This window comes from Phascolarctos cinereus, unplaced genomic scaffold (assembly GCF_003287225.1).
Source record: "Phascolarctos cinereus isolate Bilbo 61053 unplaced genomic scaffold, phaCin_HiC Scaffold_7;HRSCAF=346, whole genome shotgun sequence".
NCBI lineage: Eukaryota > Metazoa > Chordata > Mammalia > Diprotodontia > Phascolarctidae > Phascolarctos > Phascolarctos cinereus.
In genome coordinates, this window is record NW_027556180.1 from 40,654,110 (window position 1) to 40,671,611 (window position 17,502).

Below are 17,502 nucleotides of genomic sequence, written 5' to 3' on the forward strand. Positions count from 1 at the left end.
GTACTGAGAATGTCTGTAGGGGTGTTCTCAAACTATTGAGCTGAAAGAACCTCACTGCCAAGGTATCCCAATATTAGCTTGAGATTTCCTGTATCCCGAGGCATGGCTATTAAAAACGACCAGAATAAAATAGAACCATTTAGGCAGCTCTGCTTTGATCTTACAGTCACATGAAGGGTGAAAGCTTTAATGCTATGTATTTTCCCAATAATAAACTTGACTTTAATTTCATTTGGTTAGATCACATTAGTTCACTCCTGGATGATGTACAATTTGCTCTCATTGTTGAGATAAAGAAAAGGGACAAGATGAACTGGGAATGATGTAGAAGACAATGAAAACTTAGTATTTCTTCCAAGCAGAAAATAATTTTTTTCTTAAAAAAATGGAAATTAGAAAAGGAGCCACCATTTTGGTTTATTCTTGTAATTCACGAGTGCCTCATATTATTTTTATGTTGTTATGCTCCACAACTATATTAATCAGTGTTGGGCTGGGGTTTTTTTTTTTTGGACTCTTGAGAAATTAATCTGTCTTGAGAGGTTATATCTGAAGTAAAACATTTGCCTTCTACATTGCAAACACGAGGCATTTTACTGTGAAGAGCCCATAAATAAGATGTATTCAAGAGGAAAATATGAGAACACTAAAGACAAAAGTCCCCAAACACCTTCATCTAAATAGACTCCTGAGAAGTGTATTCCTCATATATATCCTCTCTATTCTTGATTGTGACCAAGAAATGATATGTTTTCTTTGTTTTATCAAACTCTTTTGGGTCTATTTTTTTTTGAAGAGATTATCTAGAAAAATAGAAAGACCCCTTTCTCACAGGTTGTTACATTAAACTTTTCACTCTTCCCAAGGGTATCCTTCCAGAGTAACTCGGACAGAGGTGTAACTAGGGTGGGGTGACTAGAGCTTAGCCATTAGTGCTAAATTTTGAAGGTACCAAAGGTTCTTATGGTCCATCACCAAAAACCAACAAAACCCACCACCCAAATATGTTTCTTTTTTTCCTTTTTGGTCTAGGTTTGTTATTTCATTGTTGCAGGGAAGCTCTAACACAACAGATTGGCAACTGTCCTTTACCCTGTGAAGTCCTAGAGGATGTCCTGGGCCATGGAGAAATTAAGTGACTGGTCTATGGTCAAATAGTCAGTATGTTTGAGAGGCAGGACTTGAATGCAGGGCTCTAAAAGGACAGGGTTCTTTTATCTATTAATTCACACTGCCTTTCAACATCTAGTTTCCAAGAAGTATTGGTTAAAATGGGAAGCTACCAGACAATCCATTTACATTTCCTGGAGTACCTGCCTCAAGGGAATTCTTCTCTGGCCTAGCCCTTCTCCGCTCAATCCTCACCTAGCCTGGAGGTGTCCCTCCCACTCCCACCCCTAGTTCTTACCAGGCTTAAAAATTTTGAGTTACAGCTCTGGACTTCTCTGCAATGTCAGCAGGGGCTGGGAGGAGCAGAAGATTCTGCAATCCAGGCTTGGGAAGAACCTGCCCTCTATAGAACTTTCTGCCTGCTGCAGGGCCTTAGAGAAGCCATGAATTTTTTTTTTTAACTGAGAATTGTCATAAGCAATTTAGGTGGTTGGCACAAGCTTAATAAATAAACCCGGGTAATAAGCATGGAGTGTATCTTCAAATAATTTTTTTTTAATGACAAAATCATTTGAGGTAGAAAGAAAGGGGTACAAGGCCCCACGGGAGGGGGCCCGGGTAATAAGCATGGAGTGTATCTTCAAATAATTTTTTTTTAATGACAAAATCATTTGAGGTAGAAAGAAAGGGGTACAAGGCCCCACGGGAGGGGGGATTGAGCCTCATGGGGGGAATAGCCACAGCAGGGAAAAAAGCATGATATCTGATGGCTGTCTATGTTAACTAGGACCATCTAGGTAGAACGATGGATAGAATGCTGGGCCTGGAGTTAGAAAGGCCCAAGTCAAAATTTGGCTTCAGTCTCTTATTAGCTGTGTGACCCTGGGCACATCGCTTCATTTCAGTTTACTGTACTGTCAAAGTGGAGATAATTATAATACCTACTTCCAGGGTTGTTAAGATCAAATGTGATAATATTTGTAAAGCACAAGCACAATGCCTAGCTGGTAGTGTTTAATAAATGCTTATTGCGCTCCCCACTCCTACCTCCTGAGCTTGGTTCTTTTTCTGCTACTGAAGCGATGTAAACGCTCTCATCGCCCCTTAAATTTTAATGCCATAGAACAAAGGCTCAGTCAGACTACCTTTGTCTTAACTCTGCTAAGTGTGTGTGGTTAGTGTAAGTGAACTGGAACGTTTGGGTTATATGCCATCTTAAGAGCAAGGTATCTCATATGTCTGCTTTTTAAAGAGGTAGTGTGATCACTTTTGGAGGCTCTCAGGATGGATATGAAGGATGAAGAGACAATTCTGGTCTCTTTTCACACCTCATGTGCAGTTCAGAAATAAGGAATCGGAGCCTGCCATATGGTCTATAAACTTTTTTTGTATCATGGCCAAGGACAGACACACTGCCACTTGTCTTAGTCAATAAGATTAAGGACTAGACTTCATTGATTTAGGGAACTTCCAGATGAGTGAATCCTCCCTACCAATGCACATTCCTCCCTTCTCTGCAATTTAAATTCTTAGAGGATTGCTTGGAGCTCTGGGAGGTTGTGACTTGCCCAGGGAAGCCCAGCCAGTATGTGTCAGGGCATGCCTTGAACCAGGTCTTCCTGGTTCTGAGGCTAGCTCCTTACCCACCATGTCAGATTGCACCATGCTACATTGTCTCGCTTCTTCACTGATTGCTCTAACAAAAGAAAAAAAAATCTGATCCGAGAAGATGAGACAACTAGTGAGGAGACGTTAAATTGCTTTGAAAAGGAAGGTGTTAGAAATGAGTTTTGTCTGACCATCTAGTGTAATATTTTCTCTTGGGACATTTTTTGGCTTTTGGTTTCTGGCATTTGTTGTCAAGAGTTTTCTCTTACAGAGTAGATTTTTCAGCATACCAAGAAGCTTAATAAAAGCACACGGTCAGCCAGAAAGCATGAGCCTCTAGGCTTGAAGGAAGCTGCATGGAAATGATTTATGGGATGCATGCATGAATATGCCTTTTCAGTTAGTAACTCTATATCGTGTGTAACCAAAATCGCATTTGTGTTTTTATTCAAAACATTTTTCTTATTTTTTCTCAAGAATGTCCCTCTAGTTTTATGAATTTTTATCTTACATGCTTTATCAAGGAAAGGAGAAAAATTCATCTATCTATTAGTAATAAAGTTATAAGGATGTAATTATTGCTTACATTAAAATCAAGTTTATTAATTTCTGGTGGACTTGTCAAAATTTGTGCATGTGGAATGTGTGTGTGTATGCGTGTGTGTGCACATGCACATGACAAATACCAGATTTATGCATAAGAAATTAAATAAGCTTTACATCATTATATGAAACCTCATTTCAATTATCTTAAAAAACTACCCGCTTTATTTTATTTTATGAGAACTTTTTTCTCCTATAAAACATGGCTGGAGACAAATGGGCTATCATATTGGCCTGAGCAATCTTTTTGTTATGAAGAGATCTTTCAAATGCTATCTGGTGCATCCCTCCTTTTCCCCACCCTACCAATCTTGTGATTTCATCAGAATAAGAATTCATGATATGGAAACTCCCTCCACTGATTTATGGCAATTCATCCAAAATGTATTGTCTTAAAGAGTTTCTGGGGGTACTAAGAAGTCCATGACTTGCCCAAGGTCTTTCAACCTAGGTCTTCCTTCAAGACCAGCAAGTTCTCTATCTATGCCACACTGCTTTCTCACCCAGAATGAGATACAGACATAAATATAAACATGGACATGTGAAGAGAAAAAAAAATTCCTCAACCATGTTGACTCTTTCTCCTTCCATTAAACTGGTCTGGGTACATAAATTACAATTTGTTGCACCATGAAAATTGCTGTGCTGGTTTATATCTAACAGCACATATGGTATTATAAAGCTTTGGTTGGAAAGAATCATCTCCCTTTTCGGAAGCAAATATGTAAGTGCACCATGGAAAGAAAATCTGAATTTCATGACTGCCCAAATTAATTAATGAAATGAAGAAAATGAATTACCTGCTGTATTTGATGTTACTGGCCTGGCAATGGCTTCTGCTTTGGTTTCACAGAGAAAGTCATCGATAGAAGGGCTTAGGAGGGGTCTGCTTTCTTGCTGCTCATTCACCAGCTGAGAACAAATGAATACAGGTATCAGAAAGCTTGATTTCGCAGCAGAACCAGACCAATTATGATGCAGCCTTGCAACAAAATGGGAATAGCAAGCCTACCAAAAAAAAAATTAACTAAACAAAAAATGAGCCTTCCAGCATTATCGAGATTCTCCCTGCCATGCTCCCCCTCCAATGCAGTTATCTTTAATTTAAAAGCCTTTCATTTAAGCTTTTCGCCCACTCTGGAAGGACCTTTGAATCATTTTTTATTGTCAAAATGCCAGCAGGACTCTTGCTTAGCCTCCATTATTAATAGCCAATCCTTGATTTCTCACAGGCAAATCAAGAAACTAACTCACACTAAGAGTAGAAGGAAAGCTGCTGTTTCACAGTGTATGTCTTCTAGTTTGGATGGCCTAATCATAATGTATTATTGTGTTCCTGTGTGCTTGTGAGACCTCTCAGCACACCCGTATGTACTTACATGTGCATATACTCCCTCTTAGTTAAATATAGAAACACCCTGAGTTCCTTTGGTATTATCTTGTGTTGAATGAAAACACCGCTTTATCAGGGTGCTGTTGAAAAGGGTGTCAATTGTACAGGTGCTCTGGGTAATAGTCATTTCCCTAAAAAGTTGGTGTGCCAATGAAACTTTTGTCATCATACTCCCTGTTGTTTTCTATTCTAATGGCAAAGATCCTGCTGTTGGTTTCTCATTGGTTTATAACTGGAAGGAGGCTCCTAATACTTTGTACATAATTTGTGTCTATGCTCTCAGTGGGGCAGCAACTTGTATTTTTGTCGCTATCTGCATTGCTTACCACAGTGCCTGGCATACAGCAGGCACTTAATAAATGTTTGCTAAATTTAATTGAGCACCTTAGTTTGAAGCTGCTCCATTTAACTCTTCCCCTGGCTCCTGCCTGGCCACCTTTGATTAATGATCTAGAAGTAAACATGGATGTTTACATGGGAAGTCACTTAGAGGAACCCTTTGGGAAACCCACTTGGAAACTGAAATCTTCCTATGTGATTCAACTACTCCCTCTATAATTTATCTTCTTTGCAAGATTAGATTATTACTATTTTTCATTGACTTAAGATGGCTCATGTATTTCTGGTTTGTTATTGGAGGGAGGGAGAATGACAGACTAAGAAATAAGTAGATATTTCACATATATTTAGAAAGCTAAGTCAGAAATATCTGCTTTAACTTCTAAAGCAGTCAATCAAAGAGGTTTCTCAAGACCAGGGATGCAGCCTTGCTTCAGTCAGTTACATTTTGTTGTTTCTCTGGCAGAATGACCCAGGTATGGTAATAGAGACTGCTGCTGATAACTATGGCTGCTGATAACTATGGCTCCTTCATGAATTGGGGATATTTTTAAATAAGTAAAAGGGAAGGAAGTATTTAATGCTTAGAGTATGTGAGCTCTGTTAGGGCAGGGATTATTTCATTTCTGTCTTTGTATCTTCACAACCTAGCATAGTAGGTGCTTGATAAGTGCTTTTTAAATTGATTGAATTATTAGATGGTTGAATGGGGTATTGACCACATCAGAGGCCCATTTAATTTGATTCATCTGTACCATGAGACTCTACCTCTCTGATGAATCTCTGTCAGCAGCCAGGGTGGGTCATTGGGATTCACAGTCTGTAATCTGATGGTGATGAATGTGAATCTTTGTTGACTTCTCTGAGCCTTGGACAGCTCTCTTAGCTACCAGGTTATAAACAGGTTATATCTGCCCTGTGGTCAGGGAGGATGATCTCTCACAACTGGAATCATGGTAGTCCTGGTTAAGGGAGAACCTTCAGTCATACTCTTTCATTTTATGGTTCAAGTCTCACTTGAGAACATTTTTTTTTCATTCCTCGAATAGCTTTTGTGTGTCTTTGATGTACGAAGGTCCCTTGATAATGTGGAGACAACATTCTAAGGATGTTCCCACAAACCAAGAAGGGATTGAGTTCTAGCGTTGCAAGGGTCCTCATTGCTAGGCCTCTGCCTCCCAGTGAAACAAGTTTGAATGTTTTGGGACTATACACTCATGTTTTGGAAAAAATACTAATTGAATTTAATAGAGTGTGGGCCAGCCTGAGTTTCTGAGTGTCTGCTATGATTATATTTACTCATATAAAAGTCACCATTAGTAGCCAGAAATAGAATTGAAATGTCCTGGATTATTTTTTTCCAGAAAATACAAAATTGTTCCTCTCCCTGCTCTAGGTTTCTGATGGTCTGTGCTCCTTGGGAGGCAGTGTGGAATAGAGGAAGGACTGTTGCTGGGAGTTAGAGGGTTCAAATCCTTGCTCTTTCATTGCTACCTGGGTGACCTTGGACAAGTTAGTCAACCTCATCTGTAAAACGTTGAGGCTGGTCTCCACGTCCTCTAATAAGATTCCTTCAAGTTCTAAAGCTTTGATCCTGGGATCTAACACGTACCATGATCGTTGCTCAAGCTTTTGAAGCCTAATGATCTTTGCTGTACTTGCCAACTATCTATCTCTGACAATTCCAAGTGAATATACACTCTGACAGAGTTATCTCTTTTGAGATTGTCCACTTCATGATCACTAGGGCTTGGCATGCTTTTCACTTCCTGGTGGGAGCCACATTTTATGTCATGAAAGGTTGATGGCTACCTGTACAAGCTTTAAAGTCTATTGAGCTAGAAAGCTTTAATAGCTGAAGAAGGGCTCTATTATTGTGGTACTATGCTGTGCTTGTGATAGTCCAAGGAATAGCAATTACCAAAGAGAGTCTCTTAAAGGCAAGAATTGATTCACCTTTGCCCTTGTATCTCCAGCTTTGGCTTTTGTATTCCCAGCACCTGGCCTTAAGACTTAGCTTGAATCTCACCTTCTGCAGAAGACCTTTCCTAATCTCCTTAATTGTCAATGTCAGATAACCTTTCAGAAGACCTCATCTATATACTCTATATGGGGCAGCTAGGCCCTCTTTGAGAAGGAAGGACAATCAATAACCATGGGGCAGCTTAGATGGCTTAGGAGGCCTGGAGTCAGGAAGACCTGGGTTCAAATCTAGCTTCAGAAACTTACCAGCTGTGTGACCCTGTGTAAGTCACTTAATTCTGTTTGCCTCAATTTGCCTCATCTGTAAAATGAGCTAGAGAAGGAAATTGCAAACCATTTCAGTATCTTTGCCAAGAAAACCCTAAATGGGGTCAGAAATGACCAAACAACATATATTCTGTATATTTGTTTCATGTAACTATATAATTTACATGTTATCTCCTCCATCAGAGTGTATGCTTCTTGAGGGTAGAGACTATTTTTTGGCCTTTCTTTGTATTCCTAATGCCTAGTGCAGTACCTGGCACGTAACAAGCACTTTATAAATGTTTGGTGACCAGTGGACTTAGCAAAATTTCTGGCACATAGTAGATATTAAATTAGTGCTCCATAATTGGCTGATTTTAGCACTTCTGTTGTACAGCCCAGATCCAACCCACGTTCATTGGCTGCCATGTACTCACTAATAAGAGGAATACAGTATTTTCAACCCAAGCTGTTATTTTAAGAGTTGAATATCCACGTCAGGAGCAAGTCTAGAATCACGTGCAATGACTGTTGGAAACCATTTTTATTTGTTACTATAATTTAGTTGAAAGAAGAATACAAGTTAACAACCAAAGAGGGCCAGCCTCATTGGCCATAACTTCAGGACATCTCAATGTGGTAAGAATATTAGGTAAGCATAATTTGCATCACTTTGGCAGGCTTTAGACTTTTTTTAAATAGTAAATTTAGACTAAATTAAACTGTTTTGCAGAAAAAAATAACTAAACATTCATTGCTTCCCAAAGCAAGAGCTCTTTGCATTGCTTATGACGATAAATATAAGGAATTGGTCTAAACTAACTCTATCTTCAGGAGAAGAGCAGCAATCAGTTCCCAGGGTGGTAGATTTCTCTAACTTGTGCTCAAATGTAAGTTATATAGAGCTTACTGTCAAGAGTAGACTTGACAAGAAAATAATATTACTATATAGGGGAGAAAATCATCAGAAAGTAAAAGAAAAAAAGATAGTAGAATGGTTTATTTACATAAAAATGTCATATAGGAAACAATAAGGAAATGGAATAGTTTGTCTACAGAAAACCTGCACATGGGAGGCAATGGATGAGGCAGCCTGGTGAATTGGATAGACTACTGGTCTTAAAGTCAGGAGAACCTGGGTTTCAGTCCTGCCTCTGAAATACACTGGCCATATGGCCCTGTGCAAATCATTTAACCTATCAGTCAACTCTGGACTATATGTTGCAGAGGAGGGTTCAACCTGTTTTCACAGAAGGAGTTTTCTTCCTAGGAGCTCCTTATACCTGTGAAATCACAGGTCTGGTTCAAAAAAGAAAAGGAAATGGGATGGTTTGTTTACATAAAAACCTATGTGAGAAACAGTAAGGAAGTGGGATGGTCTGTCCACATAAAAACCTCATTTGGGAAGCAATAAGGGTATTTTTCCTACATAAAAATTTCATATAGGAAACATAAGGCAGTAGGATGGTTTAGCTACACAAAAATCTCATAGGAAACAGCCCTCTTAGGAAACTAAGGAAGTGGGTAGGCTTCTTGGCAGGCTTAATGCTTGTAGGCAAATCTGCTGAAAGTTACCAGAAGGGTTTCAGCCTTCTCTCCATCTCATTCAAGCAAGCACTTCTTGGATTTTTTTTTTTTAAATAGAAAGATTGCTTAGCAGCCTTTAATTATCTTGGTGGCTGAGGGAAACAGAGGACCAGGAAATACAGAATAAAGAAATGGACTTTTTAATGTGAATAATGCTAATTCCAATTCCTTTTATTTTGATGTTATTCATAGGAAAAGAAAGGTTTTGATTAGATGGTATTTATTTGATTCTTTTAATATCAGTCTCTCCCCCCATCCTCGGGACCTCATCTTCTAACATACAGTTGACACTAAGGCTGCTCTAAACCCACCACCACCATCTATCTTCCATCCTTGAATTCCTTAGGCTAACTTTCCTGAACATCCTTCTAAGCATTTTCTGCATTTTTCTGATTTATCAGTCAATGTTTTATTTTTTTTCTCCCATTGGAATCCAGTTTGGTTCATATAAGGGTCTGGAACATGAGCAGAGTTTCTGAAGCAGGGTGCAGAGCCTAGGAAGGAGGGGTAAGAAAGCCAGAAATAAGACCTGGAAAAATAATTGGGGGTAACCAGGAGCAGAAATGAATGGCAGATGATGCTTTCGTTGGTTAGAAGGAAGGCAAGATGAGGGATACTGTGACTAGATTTGAAGCCAGGAAGATCTGGGCTCCCATTCTGCTTCAGACACCTCCTAAAATATGATCTTACCCTCTCTGGGCCTCAGTTTGGACTTGATGCTCTCTGCAATTCCTCCCAGTTCTAAATCTATGAGCTTAAGACTTCCTCGGTCCAGAGCAGGTGGGAAGACTTGATACATCACTGTAGTAGCATAGGACAGTGTTAATGAGGGCCTTAACTTGGGCCGTGGCAGTCTGGCCTATAGGTATGCACTACTGAAGCATGCTGACTGTGGGCTCAGAAGAACTGGGTTCAAAATTTGAATCGACTACATTGGTCAAGTCACATCCTTTCTCTTCTGGAAATGAAAGGGTTGTATCAGATGACCTCCAGGTTGGACTAGATGACCTTCCAACTCTATATCAATGATTCCATGACAAATTCTACCTCCCTGAGCTGGATTTCAGATTTGTTCACTTATTGGACAATTGAAAGCATTATTGCAATAGTTTTCTTGCAAGGGATGGAGCCTCCTTGTCACTCATCTCCTTGATCTAAATGTCCTTCTCTACTTTCAAAAAAAGAAAAAAAAAGGGACATAGAACATCAGGAGCCATTTTCAAACACAAAGGGGTTTAGGCTTCAAGACTTTTTTTTTTGCTTGTGTACATATTTAATATTATGAGTTTACAATTTATCCAAATGTTTACATTTTAATTTGGGGACAAAGGTGATCCATGATACCCAGGATGCATTAGAATGGATCCCAAACCAAAATGCATTTTATATAATAACAGGGGAGCCTCCCAGGATAATGACATGTTCTCATGAACAATAAATAATCATTGAAGTTCCACACTAAAGGACCAGATTGGTGTTTGATTAAAAATGGAATATTTCATTTTCATTTCTAAGTAGGTTAGAGAAAAATATTCATCTGCTTCCATTGAATTGAAAAAAAAAACTGAGTTAAAAACAATACCACTAAAAGCAGACTGGAAACTGAGGTGTCAATACTTTTCCCCTTTTTCCATCAATGCCGATTTTTTAAAAATCCAGTTAAAAAACTTGTATTTTTTCCTTAGCATGTATGTGAAACAATTAAACATTCTGAAGGATTTTTTAGTTTCTACATGAATGGAAAATGCTCAGATCTGTTTTTAACACAGCGTAGGAGTTTGTTTGGAAACTCCCCATATGACTTTTTTTGTTTTTTTCCCCCCTTAACATTGTTGATTCAGTGCAGGTGTCTCATTCACCAATTAGGCTCCTGCTTGGAGTTCTGCTACTGAGTTACCTGCCTGGGACCAGATGAGCTTTGTTCTCATTTAGAAAAGCATCTCAAACTAAATCACATGTCAATGCACTTGTAAGAGGCCTACTACATAGGATAAATAGACCAGTGAAGCTATCAGAAAGTATGTAGGAATCTATTCCCAGCCCAGCAGAATTTCAGAGTTTTGAAGGGACCTCAGCCGTCATTTGAGTTTCAGCCTTTACTTTGAGGACTTTTGAAAGGCTATACAATTCCTTCTCCTTTGGGCTTCTGGACTTCAGCTCACATGGGAGCTAATACCCTAAATGGCTTTGAGTGACTCCCACTGGTTCTCTGGATTTGGGGAGGGCCTATCAAGCAATAAGCATGTAACAAATGCTTGTTGACTGACCCCAGTTCTTTTGAGACCACATTAAGTATTCTCTGAGCAAGGCCTATACACAGCAAGGTCTTGGAAGATTTCTGCAGGGACCCAGAATCTCCTCAGCATGGAGGAAAATGAGTTAGCTTATGAAATGTTCCATGCCTTCATTGCAAATATGAAAATGGGAAGAAGTTCTCGAACTGAGATTTCATTAATATAGGGTGCTCCCAGGTAAGGAAACTCCCTCTTCCAATGCAGTATAATCTCTTATAGTTGTAGAGAGTTGTGTAGGCCTAGAGTACTGAGAAATTAAGTGACTTGCTAGGGTGGCATAGCTGTACGTGTCCAAGACAAGATTTAAACTCAGGCTTCCCTGGTTCTGGAGCAGGCTCCCCACCCATTATACCACATTGCCTCTCTATGTGCCAATACTGACCAAAAATACTTCCTTACTAGTAGATATGACTTGAGAAAGAATTTTATATATCAGATATTGAAGGAATTCTACTATATTTTAGTTTACTATAACAAATGTAGTAGAACTTAATTCAAACAAATGGTTAGCATTGATTGTAGGAGCAGAAATGAGGCCCTAATTAATGTACTGCCAGATTGGAACTCCATGGTATTGAGAAAGGGAAAAGTGGGCAGTTGCTGATGTCTGATCAGGTAGCTTCTCTCTATTCCTCTGCTTTTACTACAATGAGGCATCTGTAGAAAGCAGGTATATATATATATATATATATATATATATATATATATATATATATATATGTATGTATATATATGTGTGTGTGTATGTATATGTATGTATATATATGTATATGTATATGTATTTGTGTATATATATATATATATATAATAGTCTAGAGGGAAAGGGATGGGATTCAAAGGGATGAGGAAATTAGTAGATGGTTGGTATATGGTGAAAGGTGATAGATGCCAAGATGCATCTTGGTAGGGAAGAGTTTGAGTTAGCTGATTGAGTCAGTGGTTGTGGGCAACTATCATTAATTGGCATGAGAAGAGTTAAGTGAGCACTAGGAAAGAGCAAGAGGGTCTTGGAGGCGTGGCAATAGTTGGCCTCCTCCTTATCACTCCCCAACTCACCCAATGGTTGCTCCCTATTATCTCTAGGAACACATATAACATACAGCCTGGTTTTAAAAGACCTTCACAACCTAAGCCCTTCTTACCTTTCTAGTTGTCTAGTATTTTATTTCCCTCTGAGTACTCTCTGATCCAGTACCACTGCTGTTCCTCTTGTATCAGTCTAGCTCTCTGCCTCTTCCTGGGTTGTCCCCCATGCCTGTAATACTCTTGCTCCATGTCACCTGCTCTCCGCCTACTGTCTTTCCTGCTGTTGTACTTAATGAAAAAGCTCATCTATTAAAATTTGATAAACGCTTTATTTTTCCTCCCTATACTTCATCCAAATATAAAGGATCATGGACTTAGAGGTGAAAGAGATCTTGGTGGGCATTTAGACCAACCCCTTCATCTTACAGGTAAGAGAAATGAGGCTCAGAGAAGCTGCCAAAAACCATAGAATACAAAGTGACAGAGCTTGGATTTGAACCCCTGTCCTCTACCTCTTAGTCCCCAATACTTTCTACTGTACCATGCTGTCTTTCATTTTTGCAGTAACCTGAAATGGGCCCAGTATGACTATTCCTTCTTGACCTCTATACCACATGAGCCCACCTATGTTTGCCTGTGATTTTTGGAATGTGTCAGTCTGGGATCACCTGGCTTGTGTGGTGTGCCTGAATCCTTGTTGGTGCTCAGTCCGTGAATTCATAAAGCACGAATGGGTAGCAATCACAATCATATAACTCTCTTGGGTGTTCAGAAATTATTGGGTTCAGATCCTACATTCAACACTATCTTCAGTTTGTCCATTAGACTAGAAACAAACTGATGGACTGAAGCTGGGGATGGGAATAAGGCTGAAAGGTGTGGCATGGACTACAGGCATCATACTGTAGGGACACAGCATAGTGGTACTGGCACTCTAAAGCTTTGTGGCTATAATTGTGTCTAATGAGTGATCACTGAGTAAATGAAGGGTTGTATGTTACAGAAACTTAATTCTGAGTGGATCTGGGTGACTTTCTTAGAAACTCAACTGTGTCAGCAAGCAAGCTAGTTAGCTTCCAACCTACTAGTAATTCATAACATGAAATGTCAGCTGCCTTCCCCTCCTCTCCCCCCCCCGCCCCGTCAGACCATGGAGAGATGATTCTACAAAATGGGGGCATGGGCCATTCACCACATTCTCATGAACAAAGACCCTCATTGAGGGGCTTGATGTAGAGACACCAGAACACCAATGCTTCGAGACACTAATACATTCACACAGGTAGGCTAAGAGAGCAAAAGATGATATGGGGCATAGATTGGATGCTATGGTCACCATGGAAAGTACTCACTTTTTCAGATGATCCTGCTTTTTTTTTTTTGCTTTTGGTTGTGCACACCACTGGTGCTTAGCAGGGAAGCATCCATGTGGGTGTATCAAGTAATAAAAATGTGCATTCAACTGAGAAGTAGCTAAGTAACAGCTGTCACTGAATCAATTTGTCTTAAAAAAAACCCACCTAGCACAACAGGTGCCCAAAATGTTTATGAATAGGTGCTCTCGTGTTGCCAATTCATAAACGAGACAGCATGCAATAAGAATAGGATGCATGAAAGAAAGCAGTCTAGAACCCTCATGCAGCAGCGCTTTAACTGATCGTCAAAAACATACAGCAACTATAGACAGACATCAAAGGAGGACATTGACATACACTCTTTCCTGCATAAAAGAACAGGGCAATCATCACTTTGGACAAAACATTTTGTCAAGATTGTAGGAAAAGTAAGTCACTTTAGAAATCTAAAAAGTATAACTGGAAATCATGTAATTACTTGAGAAAAATCCTCATTCAGGCAAAAGAGAAAGGGAGTTTAGTTGACCAGTGCATGTCCTGAAACATGGGAATACGGTGACCAGATACACTGCTACAGAATAGAACTAGCAGCAATCTGCTGGATCAGATATGCCAATCTACATGGCTCTTGGATATCTGAGACCCCCCAATGTGTCCATGCACCCTTGCCACTCATGTGGCAGTCTCATGAGCAGCTGGGAATGAAACTGGCTAGATATTTTGGCTGAGATGATTCTGCAAAGGTCATATAGACTCAGAGTAACTCCACCAGGCATCTAATGGATGAAAAATGGAAAGTGGGTGGAATAACTAGAGTCTGGAAAAGTTGATAAGTACCAAGCACCTGCATCAACATGTTCTGTGCGTCATTGAAATGAAGCTTCTCTTTTTTGTAGATTAAAATCACACACACACACACACACACACACACACACACACACGCACGCGCTCGCACGCACACACACACACACACACACACACACACACACACACACACACACACTCATAAACCTAAAAGCTCTGAAAATATAAAATTCAGCCAAAGCTCCTTGGCTGTCTTTAACAGACGTTTTCCTCACCCAATTTGGATATAACATATCATTATAATTTTCATTACTTACAACATAATGTTGAGGATAAAACAAAGCCACATATGTTTTTAGCAGCTGGAAAAAAGATTTGCTGATGGAGTAAAGTGAGTTGCTAAAATGTAGCTTTGGGCATACATGCCTTCTCTCAGGGTCTTCTATGTGGCATATTGACTCTGGGCATGCCTTGTTAGGTGAACTAAATCATTGTATTGACTGGATTTAGAAAAAATGAAATGTAGAACATAATATTGTAAACTACATTATACATTTAATGCAAATAAAATTTTAATTTCATTTTAGAAATAAAAACTGGCATGGCAGCACCCCAAACTGAGGGCGGATGACTTCGTATGTCCTTTTTTGTTGGAGGTGGTAGGGGTATTTAGATCTGTGATTTCATTAGTGCGGAAAGCTCTCCAAGTGAAAACTTACTCCAAGGAGGCAGACTGGCCCCCAATTCTTTAATTTAAATCAAAGACCATGGAATCATAGATTTAGAGCTGGATGGGATCTTAGGGGTCATCTAGTCCAATCCCCTCATTTTACAGATGAGGAAACTGAGGTCCAGAGAGTCTGACAACTTGCTCAAGGCCTCACAGGTAGTAAGTGGCATACCTGGGATTTGAAACTAGGTTTTCTGGTCCCAAACCAAATGCTCTCTCTATTGTATTGCAGAATCTTAGAGGGACATCTGAAAGCATGGAGAATTGAATGACTTGCCCTTACTCACACAGCTCATATATGTCAGAGGCAAGACTTGAACTCAGGTCTCACTGATTTCAAGGCTAGCCTTCTATGCACTATTCTGTTCCACCTCTGTTATATATACAGATATGTATTAATTTTGCAGGGTGATTCAAAAGGCCGGCTGCCTCCCACCCATTATCAGAGAGCCCCTGCACATATGCCCAAATTTACTTCTTATAATTAAGTTCTTACAAATACAAAAAATGGCCCCCTTTGCTTATAGACTAAATAGTGCTAATGATATCAAGGTCACCACACAGGCAAAAGTCTGACAAATAATTTCTGGCAAGTGGTCTTTTGGATCACCCTTCAAAGTTAGTTATCCATAACAATATGTGTATACATATGTTTGCAATGCACATATTCACAACATGGATATATTTAACATTTAAGAAAATCAGTTTAGAAAATCTACTGGCAAACTGACATATGTCTATGGGCTCTATGTCAAATAACTTTGTAAATTGGAATTTGTGTTTAGGTTTCTTTTTATTTAAAAGTATTATTAAGTGAATGGTTGTCCATTTCTCAAAGGTTCTTTTTTTTCATAGTCCTTCATAATGAAGCAACATTTGTTATATTTGTATGTATACATATATTTTTAAAAATAAAAACTAAGATTGAGTAATGAAAATTAATATCCACAATTAAGTACTAAATTGTATTTTCTTTCCCTCCCCCAATTTTCCATTTTATAATTGTTTCAGTGAAAACTGTCTTTATTTTTTTGATTGGTTCAAAAGAGTGAATGTTTCTCCACTAGTTAAAAACCAGTCTTTGATCAATTAACATATGTCAGCTTCCTACTGGAACCCTATTGGTCTGCCCACCTGTGATGTCATAGTAAGGAGGGGCTTTTCTTCAGCAGACTCCTCCCTCGGTATCTCCTTCATCACCATGGCAACAGCCTTATCGGCTGCCCTAGAGCTTTTCCCCTATAACAGTGAAACCAACAATGACTTGGGTCAGGAGGAAATGTGAACTTGTTATTTGTTACAAGAAATTCTAACTGGTTAAAGAACAATCCACAACATAAATGAAGAGAAAGATGGTAGAAGGAAGTCTTGAGGCTCTTGGCTGAGAACAAAATACATAAAAATACTGAAAAGGAGATTTATGAACATCTAGTTAGTGTTTACAACTTTACCACGGACATTATATAGGTTTTATTTAAGCTTAACATCGTATTTATATTTGTCATATCTTTTAAATGCAATTTTCAGGGCATAAACAATCATTTAGAAATCCCTCTGTTATGTTACATCTTCCCTGGAAGAATGCAAGCTCTTTGAAGGTTGGGGTTATTTCTGTCATTGCATACCGATTGCCCAGGATAGTGCCTGGAACACTGTAGGTGCTCAATAAATACTTGTTGATTGAATGCTAACGGTACATCCAATTTGAGGTAAAGAATAGGATCAAACTACTCCAGAAGGAACACGTCCAAGGGACTATGCTGCGGATAGCAAACACTCTAATTCACCTTGGGTAGAGTGGAAAATGAATGGTGATTTCATAATATTCCTATTTGCCCAGCCTGTTGTGGGGTGGTAGTCTGACCACAGATCTCTTTCTTGACTATCAAGATGTCTGAGACCAAGAAATTAAAAATCAATTATAAAGATGTCCTTTTTTAAAAAAAAGATGTCATTCTTAAGGAATATTTTAAATCCAGATGTGAGCCAAAGAATGGTAAATGGGTGAATTAGCAACTATCCTCCCCAAAGATAATACTAGTAGACTAAGGTATCACAATTTCAGAGAGTAACAGGATGGCAGGACTTCATATCTTCCCCAATACCCTGCTGGTGAATTTGAAAAGTTGAAGTTTCTTATCATTAAAGGCAATGGGAAACTTGGAAAAACTCTCAATCTGTTCAAAACTCAATTTGCTAAGGATTTAGATGCCTCTCAGGTGATGTGAAAATTAAATGATCTTTCAAATCTTTTACCAAAAGAAAATAAACTTCACTTTTTAAGGTGTGTTTCACAATGCTTATTTTCTCATCACCTTATCTAAACAAGGGTTTTCCTATGGAAGGGGAATTTGACCCTAAGAATGCATCTAAAGGTTTGCCTTGGCAATGTACTGAAAAAATGGGAATGGGGTTCACAGGGAC

At 39.0% G+C, this 17,502-nt stretch overlaps 1 protein-coding gene across 4 annotated transcripts in view; it reads right to left on the reverse strand.

The window, feature by feature from the left end:
- PEX5L (peroxisomal biogenesis factor 5 like) overlaps positions 1 to 17,502 on the reverse strand; it is a 281,181-nt gene that overhangs the window by 92,905 nt on the left and 170,774 nt on the right. For 3 of the 4 annotated variants that reach the window (XM_020980800.2, XM_078147268.1, XM_078147267.1), the window contains 2 exons: positions 16,213 to 16,317; positions 4,122 to 4,233 (listed from right to left, as the gene is read on the reverse strand). In XM_020980800.2, the coding sequence (XP_020836459.1) occupies positions 4,122 to 4,233; positions 16,213 to 16,317 (217 nt within the window). The remainder of the gene's footprint in view (positions 1 to 4,121; positions 4,234 to 16,212; positions 16,318 to 17,502) is intronic. The other variant, XM_020980804.2, reaches the window with a different exon arrangement.